The sequence below is a fragment of the Rhineura floridana genome, chromosome 19 (genome assembly GCF_030035675.1).
Source record: "Rhineura floridana isolate rRhiFlo1 chromosome 19, rRhiFlo1.hap2, whole genome shotgun sequence".
NCBI classification, from domain to species: Eukaryota; Metazoa; Chordata; class Lepidosauria; order Squamata; family Rhineuridae; genus Rhineura; species Rhineura floridana.
Genome location: NC_084498.1, coordinates 4,615,226 through 4,628,731, shown reverse-complemented (window position 1 = coordinate 4,628,731; position 13,506 = coordinate 4,615,226). Strand labels below are relative to the sequence as shown.

Genomic DNA, 13,506 nt, shown 5'->3' with positions numbered 1-13,506 from the left:
GAGCTCCTTTCCTCAAACTTCACCACCTTTTTGAGATTTTCCCAGAAGTCATAATAGCTAGAAACATCGTTTTTAAAAACTCAAAAACCTCAAGATACTGAACGCTACACCAGATATCAGAATTCGCTCTTAAGTGACCATCCTGACAGATGCACTCGGGTCCTGCTTGCGGGCTTCCCCCAGGCACCTGGTTGGCCACTGTGAGAACAGGATGCTGGACTAGATGGGCCACTGGCCTGATCCAGCAGGCTCTTCTTATGTTCTTATGATCTTATGCTTATTTGCAAAACTCCTGCCTTGGAAAGCCAGCATTAAATGCGTGTTTGTGAAATGTTCAAGGAGTTAATGCTTTTCCTTACAGTTAGATCTATACAGGAATAGCCCGCTATACGGACCTTCACGAGTATGGACATATTTACAGTAGCACCATTCCCGTTTACGTACACTCGCTGCGCAAGAACGGACACTTAACGGCATGACGCCACCGCCCAATCAGTTTTCAACTACAAACTTTTTCTTAAAATAAGGCCTACTGTGTTTATTTTAGTTATAAATGCGTTATTTACAACAGTTATGCCCGTATATGACAACTGCAGTGCAGTACATGCATCGATAAGTGAAAAAAGGTAGTGCTTCACTTTAAGTACATTTTCGGTTTACGTACTTGCTCTGGACCCATTTCGTACGTTAATGTAGGGTATTCCTGTAATTAAGGGACTACCAGCAGGTATAAGGCAACCAGTTAGCATTTCGGGGGGGGGGCAGGGGGAAGAATAGAGTCTCCTTCCACCTTTGAACCTGGAAAGCTTCTGTCATCATTATGGAGCAAGGACGACAGCTGGCCTGAATCGGCATAAGGCAACTACATCTATCCTAATATTTACTTAGGAAAGGACATGTAAGTAACAATTGTTTTGATATTTACAACCTGCTTAGAAATGGCATCTGCTGGATTACTCTCAATTGTCCAGCAACCTTCGGTGAGAGCCAGATTAGAGCCAGAATAAGGAAAATATTCAAACAAAAAAACACTCCAAAGTCAACAGCACCGGTACCACAGTTCTCAGCAGTTTTGTTTACAGCCCTGACAAGTCAGGGGGGTTGCATTTAACCCCCTAGCCACAGGGGATTAGAAGAACAATGAGCTGAGCCCTGAGATTCCAAGCTGCTGAAACGATCCAGTAAAGCTATTCCTGACAGCACACACAGTCTCTTTCTTTTGCAGTAAAATGGGACAGGGCTCTCGCCACACTGCACCACATAGGAACCTGAGTGAAAATAGAAAGAGCATGTAGGCCTTGCAGTTTCACATAACACATAAGAGAGAAAAGTCCTGTAATGTGCAAAAGCTTGCATATTCTGAAGCTGCTCCCAAAATGTTTTACATTCTTCATATCTTTCAATCAATGGGAGAAATAGTACAATCATGCATACTGGAAAGAAAGAGAAAGGATCAGCAAACAGGCACTTGAAGAAGTCAAATAGCCACTGAACTTACCTTTGTATACTGGGTTGATGGGAGGAGATCTATAAACACTTTGAGATCAGTAAAGCAGCAGGGTTTGTCCCCAAATCGTTTGAAATACTGAAACATCAGTTCTGCTGGATCACCTGTTAAGAGCAGCAATTTAAGATGTTTTCAGCAATAAAATGGTTAACTGGAGTGAGGTGACATACATGTATCTTAGCTGCTATGCCTGAACTGGCATGATGCCCTGGTGTACTTAAAAATGTTAATACAATATTAAATTTAAGACCATCGTGAAATCAGGAAGCTAAGTGATAAACAAAGATGGGTCTACACGGCTGAAGAATGACACAAACATACAACAGAGAAGTGAAATGTGAGGAATACAGTAAGTTAGAATAGAGACGTTTCATTGTCTCAGTAAGGCTTACAATTTTAACTGGGCATTTTCACTTTTAACATATCCTCTGATAACACTCTTTCTCTCTGACTTCACTGGAGGGGGGGCATTTTAGGAGTATGGAAGATATGAAGGACACTTTTTCTCTCTCCACCTGTCCCCGTCCTTCACTTGTGCCATATAACGCTAAAGGTCTGCCAGCCCCAAACATAACTATGTATTGGGGGAATGCAGGTCATGACATGCTCTATCCTGTTTCTGCACAGCTTCAAGTCCCCCAAACTCCTTTCTGTAAACACTTGGCAAATGTGTATGCACACACAGATATAGATCCAATAGTTCTGGGACACACCAGGGATGCGGGCAGCACTTTCATATGGTGGGTGAGACCAAATAGTGGTCAACTCTCTGCAGGTCACATCTGACAAGTGGGTGGGGCCACCCACCTGTCAATCACCTGGTGTCGAATGACATCAGGTGGAACTGATCCCACCTGAAAGCAGCAGGGCTTACATTCAGCCCGATTTAAAAATTGGTGAATGCAAGCTGGGGCTCCAAAGGAAGAAGTGGGAGCACATGGCTTACAGTGCACTCTTTGACTGTTCCTTTGCAGCCCTGGTTTGCATTTGGTGCTCTGCTGCTGCTCTTGGCAAAGCTCTTGGCTCAACTTGGGAGTTCCGACTGGGAGATCCTGAGCAGAATTGACTCCACCCAAAAGCAGAAAGTTTTGCATTCCAGGCCCAATTTGAAGAGTGCTGAATGCAAGGCAGGGCTGTAAAGTAACAATCAGGACTACGCTCTAAGCCAGCCTTTCCCAACCAGTGAGCCTCCAGATGATGTTGGACCACAACTCCCATCAGCCTCAGCCAGCATTGCCAATGGTCAGGAAAGATGGGAATTGTGGTCCAACAACATCTGGAGGCTCACTGGTTGGGAAAGGCTGCTCTAAGCCTTCCTATTGTTCCTTTGTACACACAGCTTTATCTGTTCTGCAACAGATGGTGGGCGTGGCCAGCTCAAAATAGCCTCACGGGCCAAATTAAGCCAGAGGGCCAGAGGTTCACTTTCACTGGCACACACTATTCCCTCTAATAGCAATCTCAGGTGTCTTGAGTGCCTATCATTTTGGAAATTATACAAGGTAGTGGCTTCTGCACTCCAGAAGCCAGAAGTAAAAAATAAGCTTCTGGTTCTTGGTAATCGTAAGTTTTTCAACTAAAAGAAAATGATCCTTAAAAAAAAAAATTCCAAAACTGCCCAACAAGAACATTTGAGTTTACAGAATGTTGATGGCAGTTGAGCCGAGAGTGGAGAAAATTCAGGTGGCTGGTGGAGCACCTGCATGGCATGCACAAGGCCCCAGGCTCAATGCCTGGCATCTCCAGGTAGAACTGGGAACATCCCCAATCAGAAACTTGCAACAGCCACTTGCCAGTCATTCCAGACAGTACTAAGCCAGATGGACCCACCCTTAGTACAAGGCAGATCCCTGTGCTCCTTAGAAAGGGCCTAAAGAAACCAGAGGCTGTGCAGACTGTGCGCGTCTATCAATCAAGTATGCAGTTTTCCCACACAGGATCTCTGTGCACCATTCAAAAGAAATCCCCCAGCATGAAAATGGAGGGCAAAGGAAAAGGGGGAAATTGATCTGCTCAAGCCCTCAACAACTCCGAGTAAACAGCTGGGGTGGGAGGGGAAGAGTTTTGGCGGGAGGGAGATTCCATGTCCATCTCTACAACTGCAAGCCTCCTGCTATAAAATGCTTACGTTTGAGGCTGGCAGCACAGCAGGAAAAGGCCTTGGAGCAGAGGGCGAAAAATAAGTATATTTATCCTTTCCCTGCTCCTGAAACTCATCCCCCATCCCCACCAAGAGGCCTGAACAGCACCGGAAGATTCCTGTCCCAGACTATCTTAGGGGGTGAGGATATGCTGCAACATCTTGTGGCAGGTCCCTCTTGCTTCTTTTTAAAAGGACATGGACTCCCATCTTTCTGCTCAGTTAATTTCCATTTCCTGGGCAGATTTTTAACATCTTTCTGGGTTTTTTTTAAAGCAGCAACAGCAGTGATGGAGACAGAGATGTCACTTCCCACTTTATTAAGAATGTGCTGCAGGAACCATTTCCCCAATCCTCAGACAACTGAGAGGATTTTTACTCTTAGCAGGGGGACAACTTTTATAGAGCCAGATGTTTGTGTTTGTACGCACATACAAGGCTTTTTCATTTCACTTGCTAGAACATAATACCAGCACCTCTTTTTTGGATGCCCATGGCAACCATTGTCCTCCAGGTGCAGGCCATGTGGTGCCAATGTGTCCAGAGAGTATATCCAAAAGTTCTCCCTTTTAGTCAATGCTGCTGGATCTGTTGGCATCTCCATTGCTGTTATACAGAAGTCCAACAGGCTGTGACCCTCAATGTTGAAATGTTTTGCAACTGGTCGCTCCTTTTTTTTAAGATTGCTGACTTGTGGTTCCTGAAGCATGTGCGCAGGTCAGTATATTGTATTTCATGTATTTTAATTGTATTTTATGTATTTTAATTTATTTTAATGTTTTTGTGATTTTATTGTTTACAATTTTATTATGTACGTGTTTGATTTTGTTTTTGTAAGCCGCCCTGAGTGCCCTATTATAGGGTAGAAGGGCGGGATAGATATATTTTAAATAAATATAAATAAATGTATGCTTCTCCCTGTTAAATTAAAAACTGGTTTTAGCAGTCCTTGTACTGCACCAGTTCATGAGGCTCCAAAGTACTGGTCTCTAAATATTTACCATCCACAAGCTGCCTCTTTATGCCGAGGATTAAAATAGAAGACAAACAATCCTCTCCCCAAAGCATGGGTGGATTTCTGCAATTCTTGTACACAGTTTACATCAGCTGCTGCAATCCCAGGATGGAGCGCCAATTCTATTTCTGCACCCTCTCCCGTGAGGCTCAATTTGGCATCCCATTAGTGGCCCTTACCCAGCTTATGTTCTTCACTACTGCCTCTGTGCCGCAGTCGCCTGATCAGCTCCAGCTGGGCGAGGAACGGTCCCCGGAGCGGGCGGGCGCTGTTGGCTTCTTGCATTATCCTCTGCTTTATGAAAGTCATGGCTTGCTCTGTTCTGTGATGCACTTCGCCTTCCAGAGAGCTGTTCACAAGAAGGAGCCATGAGTTCCAGTGTCCCAGTACTTCCTTTCTGTATAGTTGTTGTGATAAAGGAACGGGATACTGCACTGCCACTCTAGCTCATCATGGCTCAAAGCCCAGGAGCCTGAACTGGAAGCTCTGTAACAGAACAACTGCCCTGCCCATGAGAGCCTCGCTGGATGCCCGTGACTTTAGGATGGGATGGGGACCTGGGGATCCAGAGACTCAACACAGCTCCTGACAGCTTCCTGTCTCCCAGCACAGTCCCAATTCCAAGCCCCCTCCCCCAGTCTTCCCAGTTCTGTACCTTAACAGTTTTCTCCTGCACAAGCCAAGAGATGAGGAAACTGTGGCTCTCCAAGTGTTCTCGGGACTCCAGTTCCCAGACGCCAGCATGGCCATGCGCAGTCTAACAACATCCAGAGGGCTACAAGGTTCCCACCCCTGCTTTAATCCTTTGTCCCGTTTGAAGAGCAACAAAGCACAAGCAGAACCATCCCTTTATTCTAACCCTGAACTATTCTCAAGCCAAGAAACAGCTGGAGTAGCCAGCTGGGATGTATAGTCAAGGGAAGGTCCTGCCAAAACTTCTGCTGATGTTGAACCCGACACCTTCAACCTACATCACAGCTGGCGATGGGAGTGTCTGCAAAGGTCATTAACAGGAAAAAATGAAGATTCTGCCTGGGCCTAAGCCCACATGGGCGTTTGTGGGTGGAGTCAATATTGGCTCCAAGCACCTCCATTAATAGAGGTATGTAGCTACAAAGGAGAGGGTTTTTTCTGTATTGGTGCACCGACTTGAAATACCTTCTCCAAGGAGATGCATATGGCACCAGCATTACATTTGCTTTGGTGGCAGGTTAAGACTATATTTGCAGAGCTTGGAAAAGTTACTTTTTTTGAACTACAACTCCCATCAGCCCCAGCCAGCATGGCCACTGGATTGGCCTGATGGGAGTTGTAGTTCAAAAAAATTACTTTTCCAAGCTCTGTATATTTGCCCTGAGATCTAAGAAGCAGAGTATAGTCAGAACTCTTTTTGCTCTTTAGTTTTAAGTTTGTCGCTTGCATTTTTTGCTGTTGTTTACTGTGTTGTTGTTGTTGTTATTATTCCTTAATATTGTTTTGAGGCTGAGTGGATTGTTCACACTTCTGTACACAGCCCTGGAATCTTTTGATGAAGTGCTGGTCTCTTAGGATTTGCTCAAAACTGTACTGCAGCTCTGGTTAAAATTAGGCAGCCTAAGATGAAAGGTAAGTTGGTGTGTGAGATGTCACTGGCCTGGTTCACATGTAAAGGTAAGCCATGGCTGAATAAATTGTGGGTATCAGACCATGCTTTGATTGTCCAAACCTGGCCCAGCAGCTTAACCATGATTTGCCAATCACAAACAAATCATGCTTGTAAACCATGCTTTATAGTCCTTGATTTGTATCAACCACGGCTTAAGTGTTCCATGCAACCCCACCACTTGTTACTATGGAGCAAGATCTGCATTGCTAAGATCGTCAAGAAGTTAGAAGTGCCTCACACCTCTGACTAGGAGAGAATGTTTACATGAGGTGGTTCACTGGACATCCATTTGGTTCTTTCCTAGCTGGTACAGGATCCAGAAGTAGGCAACAGTCAATCCCATGTTTGGAAGTAAGGTACTGCCAAGTACACTATAGAAGTAGGCCCGTTTCTCTACCAATGAACACCCCCTCAAACACAAATATATCAATTAAAGAGACAGAAACTCTCAAAGCCCTCAAAAGAGAGTAAGACACTCACTGCTCTCCTTCAGCTGGGGGAGTCCAGGCTGCATCAATCAGTTGAAAGATGGAATCAAAATAGATCATATAGAACTGCCAATCATCTGGGCTAAAACAGAAAAAAGGCAAGCAGAAAAACTGAGCACAGTATAGAACAACTTCCCTCTTGGGTTACGGAGGGTAAAATGCTCTTGTTTGTGGTAGAAGTATCCTGATGAAATGAAAACATCTTCAAGCCTTTTAAAGTTTAAAGGAAAGGTAACTTAAGGTAAGTGCCCCTAACAAGAAAATGCACCAGTAAAAACATTGTGTCTTAAGTTAGGAATGGGGAAGCTGTGCCCCTCCAAATGTTTATGGACTCCAACAGCATCTGGAGGGCTGGAGTTTGCTTATCCCCCATAGTAGGTGAACACTGTCTGCTTGACTGTTTTAAAGCAGCAGTTTTAGACACTGAAGTTTTCTTACAGACCCTTTTGAAAGGAGGGGAACTATGTGTAAAATGTGAATTCCTGTACCAAGGAGAGAAAAACTCATCTGCTGACATAACAGCTGTTTCCACCACGGGTAGGCGGGCAGCCTCCAATACAAGACTCAGATGGATTAGACTCTATGGATGCAATCCAGAGAAGCTTGTATTTAGACATTTTATAGTGGTATATGTTGGTATATGGGGGAGTCAACAGCAAAAGTGACTTGATTAAATACTTAATAATCCCAATTAACTATAAACCAAATGATAAACACACCAGTCATGTCCCTTAGTGCTTGTCAACAACCACAGTACCTCTTCACAGCCAGAATCCACAGCCAGGATTCCGGGAGGAGGCTGAAGGCTTACTTCTAACAAAGCAATTTGGGGGAGGGAATAATGACTGTATGTTTCTCCTTATTCATCTCTCCAGGCTCGAAAGAGCTATGACACTTTTTACATTTTTGATGAAAGCTCACAGTTCAGAGTGGAGGATCTCTCCAACCACCACTTGTATACCTGTCTCCCATAACTATGGTCTGGAAAGTACACTTATCCCACTGCAACCAGTTGAAATTAAACAGTTTATTGTATGGTGACAAGGCAGTGCAAGGGAACACTGAAATCTGTTCTCATTATAGACATCAGGACGCTACTTTATTGAAGCTTTTTAGGAATGTAGGAAACTGCCTTGTACCAAATCAGACCAATGGCCCATCTAGCTCAGTATTTTCCACGCAGACCAGCAGCAGTTCTCCAGGGCTTCAGACAGGGAATCCTTCCTGGAGATGTGAGGGCCTGAACCAAGGACATTCTGTATGCAAAGCAAATCCTCTACCAGAGCTACAGCCCTCCTCTCAAGGATCCTACTGCTGCTTCCTCTAAAAAAACCAAAGTCCTTTTTTGTTGACCTTCAAAGGGGGGGGGAAGGCAGCTTCTCTCAACTGTCACCCAATGCTTGCAAATAAATACATAAATCTCAAGTGGCTTTTAAGTTTACATTGTTCTAATACAAAGTGACATGGAAACTTCAGCTCCTGCTCTTAGCCAGTGGAAATAGGGTAGATCCAACCAATCTTATTCAATAAGACAAACATCCCGCCCCCTTCATACCTTGCAGAGGGGCAGGGGGAGGGAATAAACTGATTTAGGGCCCAAGTTAGGAACAAGGAGAAGAGATTCCTCTGGGACTGTCTCTCACACACACCTTATTTGCCTTGGAACACCATCACGTACAGTAGTGTCTGTGGTGCAAGACGAAAAAGTCAGCTCTGTGTTAGGGACCGACAAAAGAGCCAAAACCTGCACTCACTTTTTTAGCAGAAGTTTCCTCGAGAGTGCATTGCATTCAGGCCACTTGCTCAGCTTTTTGTACATCTCCATGCACTTGTTCTCTCTGCTCTGGAGCTCACTGGTTAATTTCTCTAAATTGAACAAAAGGAGTCACAAATTCACACTATCAGTCACAATTCAAAAGCAATCTCCCCCCACCAAATCAAGCCATAGACAGGTTAGTAAGCAAGCAAGCAAGCAAGCAAACAAACAAACAACTGTCATCAGGCACAAGTTAAACTGCTGGCGATCCTTTGTTTAATGGATTACAATCTTTAACCCTGACACAGGGGATCTGATGGCACAGCTAGCCAGTGGCAAGTTTTGTGGTTGACACAACAGAGTGTGACATTTATTGGGTGCATGGCAGGGTCACCCCTGGCTGCTGGGGAGGCAACAAGGAGGAAAGTGAAATGCTATAAGCAACTCCTTTTCCTTTTAAAGGCTGTCTAAGAATTGACGTATATTCTTCAACTGAGAAAAACTACTACATTTCGAACCACCTACTATCAATATTCTTCGTTTTATTTTATTTTATTTATTATCCGATTTATATCCCACCCTTCCTCCCAGCAGGAGCCCAGGGTGGCATGATCTTGTTTGCTTAAAAACATTTATAATTCTGCCTCGCTCAACTTTCTGAGGCAGCTTACGACATAGCTTATACACACACACATATGTAAAAGCCATTAAAAAACTCCAAGCCAGATTAAAAATTATTATTTACAGTGATAAAATATAATCAAGGGATACTAACTTTCCATTTAAAAAGCATACTAAACCTCCATTAAAAACACCAGTACAAACAGCAGTGACTATCTGGATTCGAAAAGCCATTAAAGAGGAAGCGAAGTGAATGGACAGGGGAGGGAGTTCCACAAGGAAGGTGCCACAACCAAGATGACCCTGTTCCTCACTGCAGCCCACCTGAAATTGAGTTCCCAAAGCAGAGCCTCTGAAGATTTTAATAGTTGGGTACGTTCATACATGAGAAAGCCAAATAAACAACTGACTTTAAAAAGTATACAAAAGCCTGATAGATTAGATTGACAGTTTAAATAGGTTAGATAGATACATACATGAAAAATAAATGGAAATGGACTGCCTTGAAGTCGATCCTGACTTATGGAGACCCTATGAATAGGGTTTCCATGGTAAACGGCATTTAAAGGGAGTTTACCATTGCCTCCCTCTGAGGCTGAGAGGCAGCGACTGGCCCAAGGTTTCCCGGGTTGTAGTCCAATACCTTAACCGCTACACCACAATTGATTTTTTATCCATGCTGGACAAAAGCCTATCTTATTCAGCATCCTGTTTACCAGATGCCTCTGGGAAGCTCACAAGCAGGACAGGAGGGCCATATTCACCACCTGTTGTTCCCCACCCACATCAACTGGTACTTGATCCTTGCCCATCATGGCTCATTATGAGCTGTAAAGATAAACTGGGCGAGGGGATCAAGCTGGTGGTAAATGCTTCAATTGAACAGGGAGTAATGCCATCAGCGCTCAAGGAGGCAATAATAAAACCACTCTTAAAGAAGTCCTCCTTGGACCCTCGAGATTTGAGTAACTTCCGCCCAGTTTCAAACTTGCCATTCTTAGGCAAGGCAATTGAGCGGGTGGTGGCAAAGCAGTTGCAAGCGCACTTGGAGGAAGCAGATTATCTGGATCCATTTCAATCGGGTTTCAGGCCTGGACATGGGACTGAAACAGCCTTGGTCGCCTTGGTAGATGATATGAGGAGGGCATGGGATAGGTGCAAAGGCACCTTCCTTGATCTCTCAGCGGCTTTTGATACCGTTGACCACGGTATCCTCTTGGACCGCCTGGAGAGGTTAGGCGTGGGAGGCACTGTATTGCAGTGGTTCCACTCCTTCCTCTCCGGTAGGTACCAAAGAGTAGCATTGGAGGAGGAGGTTTCAGACCCTTGGCCTGTCACTTGTGGGGTGCCACAGGGTTCCATCCTCTCTCCAATGTTGTTTAACATCTATATTAATCCGCTGGGGGCGATCATCAGGAGATTTGGGCTGCAGTGTCATCAGTATGTGGATGACACGCAGCTCTATCTCTCATTTAAATCTTCACCGAAGTTGGCTGTAGAAACTCTGTCCAAGTGCCTGGAGTCAGTGAGTGGCTGGATGGGGAGGAATAAGCTGAAACTGAATCCAGACAAAACCGAGGTACTGTTTGTGGGAGACAAGGGAAGGTTGGGGGATATAGACCAGGTGCTTAATGGGGTTTGTTTGCCCCTAAAAGACCAGGTCCGCAGCCTGGGGATCATCCTTGATTCCCAGCTGTCCATAGAGGCTCAGGTTTTGGCTGTGAGCCGGGCGGCGCTGTATCAACTCCATCTGATACGGAGGCTGCGCCCCTACCTTCCCAACCATCTGCTCCCACCAGTAGTACATGCCCTGGTCACCTCTCGCCTAGACTACTGTAATGCGCTCTACGTGGGGTTACCCTTGAAAATGGTCTGGAAGTTGCAGCTGGTACAGAATGCAGCGGCTCGTCCGATCAAAGGCAGCCGCCGGCAGGACCATATCACTCCAGTGTTAATGGAGTTGTACTGGATACCGGTTGCTTACCGAGCCCAATTCAAGGTGTTGGTTTTAACCTTTAAATCCCTATACGGTTTTGGACCAGTCTATCTGAAGGAGCACCTCCAGCATCGGCAGGGATGCCGCTCAACAAGATCAGCCTCAGAAGACCTTCTCTCGATCCCACCGGTTAAAACAGCTAGGCTGGTGAGGACCAGAGGGAGGGCCTTTTCAATAGTGGCCCCCACCCTATGGAATTCTCTCCCAAATGATCTCCGCCATGCCCCTTCTATGATGAGCTTCCGCCGGACTTTGAAGACTTGGCTTTTCCGGCAGGCCTTTGGAATGGGTTAAGTTTTACTGTTAGGTTCTTAAATTTTAATTTTTAATGTTCAATCTTGTACGTCGCCCAGAGTGGCTGGTCAACCAGCCAGATGGGCGACTAATAAATATAATAATAACAATAATAACAATAATAATAATAATAATAATAATAATAATAATATTCATAGGTACACTGTCTCTGAATATGGAAGTTTATCTACAAGCCACTGAGACTTGTCAAATCTGAAAGAAACAAGTTACCTCCTAATTTTCCTCTCACAACATCCAGAGCTTCCTGGTATTTCTCCAAGCGTTCTAGAATCATGTAGTAAAGCTCAACCTATAGAATTTGAGAGAAACAAGACACAACTGAATGAAGAGTCAGTATTAGTCAATAGAAGCAGGCTATGCAACATCTTTAAGGAAGAGAGAATTCAAATGGAGTGAAAAATCTCTGCTGCCTGCCAAATTTGGGGCAAACTAATAATTTATCTTCATTGTCACCCTTCCATTCCCTTCTTCTATCTTATTCTAATCCAGCAATTAATTTATTAAACTGGTTTGCACTGCTAATTTCCGACATGCTGGCCTGGCAAAGCTCTCCTCCTCTCTCTTTCAAATCTCTAATTTGGCCAACTTTTCAGGCTACTACTGGTTGAAACAGAGCAATGCAGGAAGCTGCCTTGTACCAAGTCAGACCACTGGCCCATCTGGCTCAGTATTGCTTACACTGACTGGTAGCGTCTGACCATGGATTCAGGCAGGAGTCTCTCTCCGCTCTACCTGGAGATGCCAGGGATTGGACCTGGGACCTTCTGCATACAAAGCAGATGCTGTACTACTGAGCAAATGGCTCCTTGTCCCAAAACCCAGTCTCTGGAAAATGATGGCCAATACAGAGGTAAGGGGAAAACGGGAATACAAGGGGCAAATCTGAGGAATTAAAAAAAAAACCCACAACATTCTGCACAATGTTCTTACTCTTGCAAGAGGGTAGACATTTTGGTCAACAGAAAAACAGGTGCAACTTATACCTGATCAACTGCCATCTCTGCCTTGTTTGCAGGTAAAGATAGCAAGACTTCTGAATCAAAAGCTAATACATCTGATCCAATTATGTGCCCCTTGGAACCCCGAAGGCCTTTTTTGCCCCTTACTCACGCTACCAAGGCTTTTACACCCTTAAGGATACAGTAGGGCCCCGCTTTATGGCACTTCACTTTACGGTGCTTCGCTAATGCGGCGGTCTCAATTAGACACAATCAGACTAAAGCCCCACTCATATGGCACTTGTTCCACTTTTACTGTGGTTTTCGGGCATCGGGCGCCATCCTATTCAATGAGTTCCGCTTTTCAGCGCTTTTCGCTTTTCAGCGGGGGTCCGGAACATAACCTGCTGTATGAGTGGGGCCCTACTGTACCCAGATTTTCTGGGCAAGCTGAGCCAGAGGTGTAAACGGCGGGATTCCATCAAGTTTTTGGGGAAGGACGGACCTGTTGCATGCTCAAGCAGCCACGCTTGCACAACCCTTACCTTCTATTTTAGTTCTTCTAGAGGTGTCAGCCTATCTTGTCCCTTCGTTAACCCATGCCTTCTATATATTCACGATATTTATTTTCTACATATATTTGAATACTGCTATTTCATTTAAAAATATCAAAGCAGTTTACAAGTGCAAAATAACCCATACAGTAAAAACCATTAAAAATACAGTGGGGGAAAAAAGTCAACTATTGCAAAAAGACATCTTAATTGCCTGCATAAGCCTGCAATCCATATACAAAAGGAACTATTAAAAAACTAGCTGTAATAATTCAGCGACAGCAGAACTTGAATTCATTTGTGTATTTTCATCAACAATGAGTTTAAATACTTAGAAAAAACTCACTTCTGCCTCGGCTTCAATTTTATCTTCCTTCACCATTTTTTCTACCATTCTTTCAGCTAGAGGCAAAAACATGGTTTTTGAGAGGTTTTCATCCTGTGCCGATATAGACTGAAAGAGAAGAACATATAAAGCTGCCTTATACAGAATCAGACTTTGGTTCATCTAGCATAGTACTATCTACCCTG

General features: G+C 44.4%; 1 protein-coding gene across 3 annotated transcripts in view; it reads right to left on the bottom strand.

Moving 5' to 3' along the window:
* The window catches only part of NAA25 (N-alpha-acetyltransferase 25, NatB auxiliary subunit), a 65,317-nt gene that overhangs the window by 33,990 nt on the left and 17,821 nt on the right, over window positions 1-13,506 (bottom strand). For all 3 annotated transcript variants that reach the window (XM_061603396.1, XM_061603398.1, XM_061603397.1), the window contains exons 6-11: window positions 13,322-13,429; window positions 11,694-11,772; window positions 8,550-8,661; window positions 6,788-6,877; window positions 4,842-5,011; window positions 1,499-1,611 (exon numbers count right to left, since the gene is read on the bottom strand). In XM_061603396.1, coding sequence (XP_061459380.1) covers window positions 1,499-1,611; window positions 4,842-5,011; window positions 6,788-6,877; window positions 8,550-8,661; window positions 11,694-11,772; window positions 13,322-13,429 — 672 coding nt within the window. The remainder of the gene's footprint in view (window positions 1-1,498; window positions 1,612-4,841; window positions 5,012-6,787; window positions 6,878-8,549; window positions 8,662-11,693; window positions 11,773-13,321; window positions 13,430-13,506) is intronic.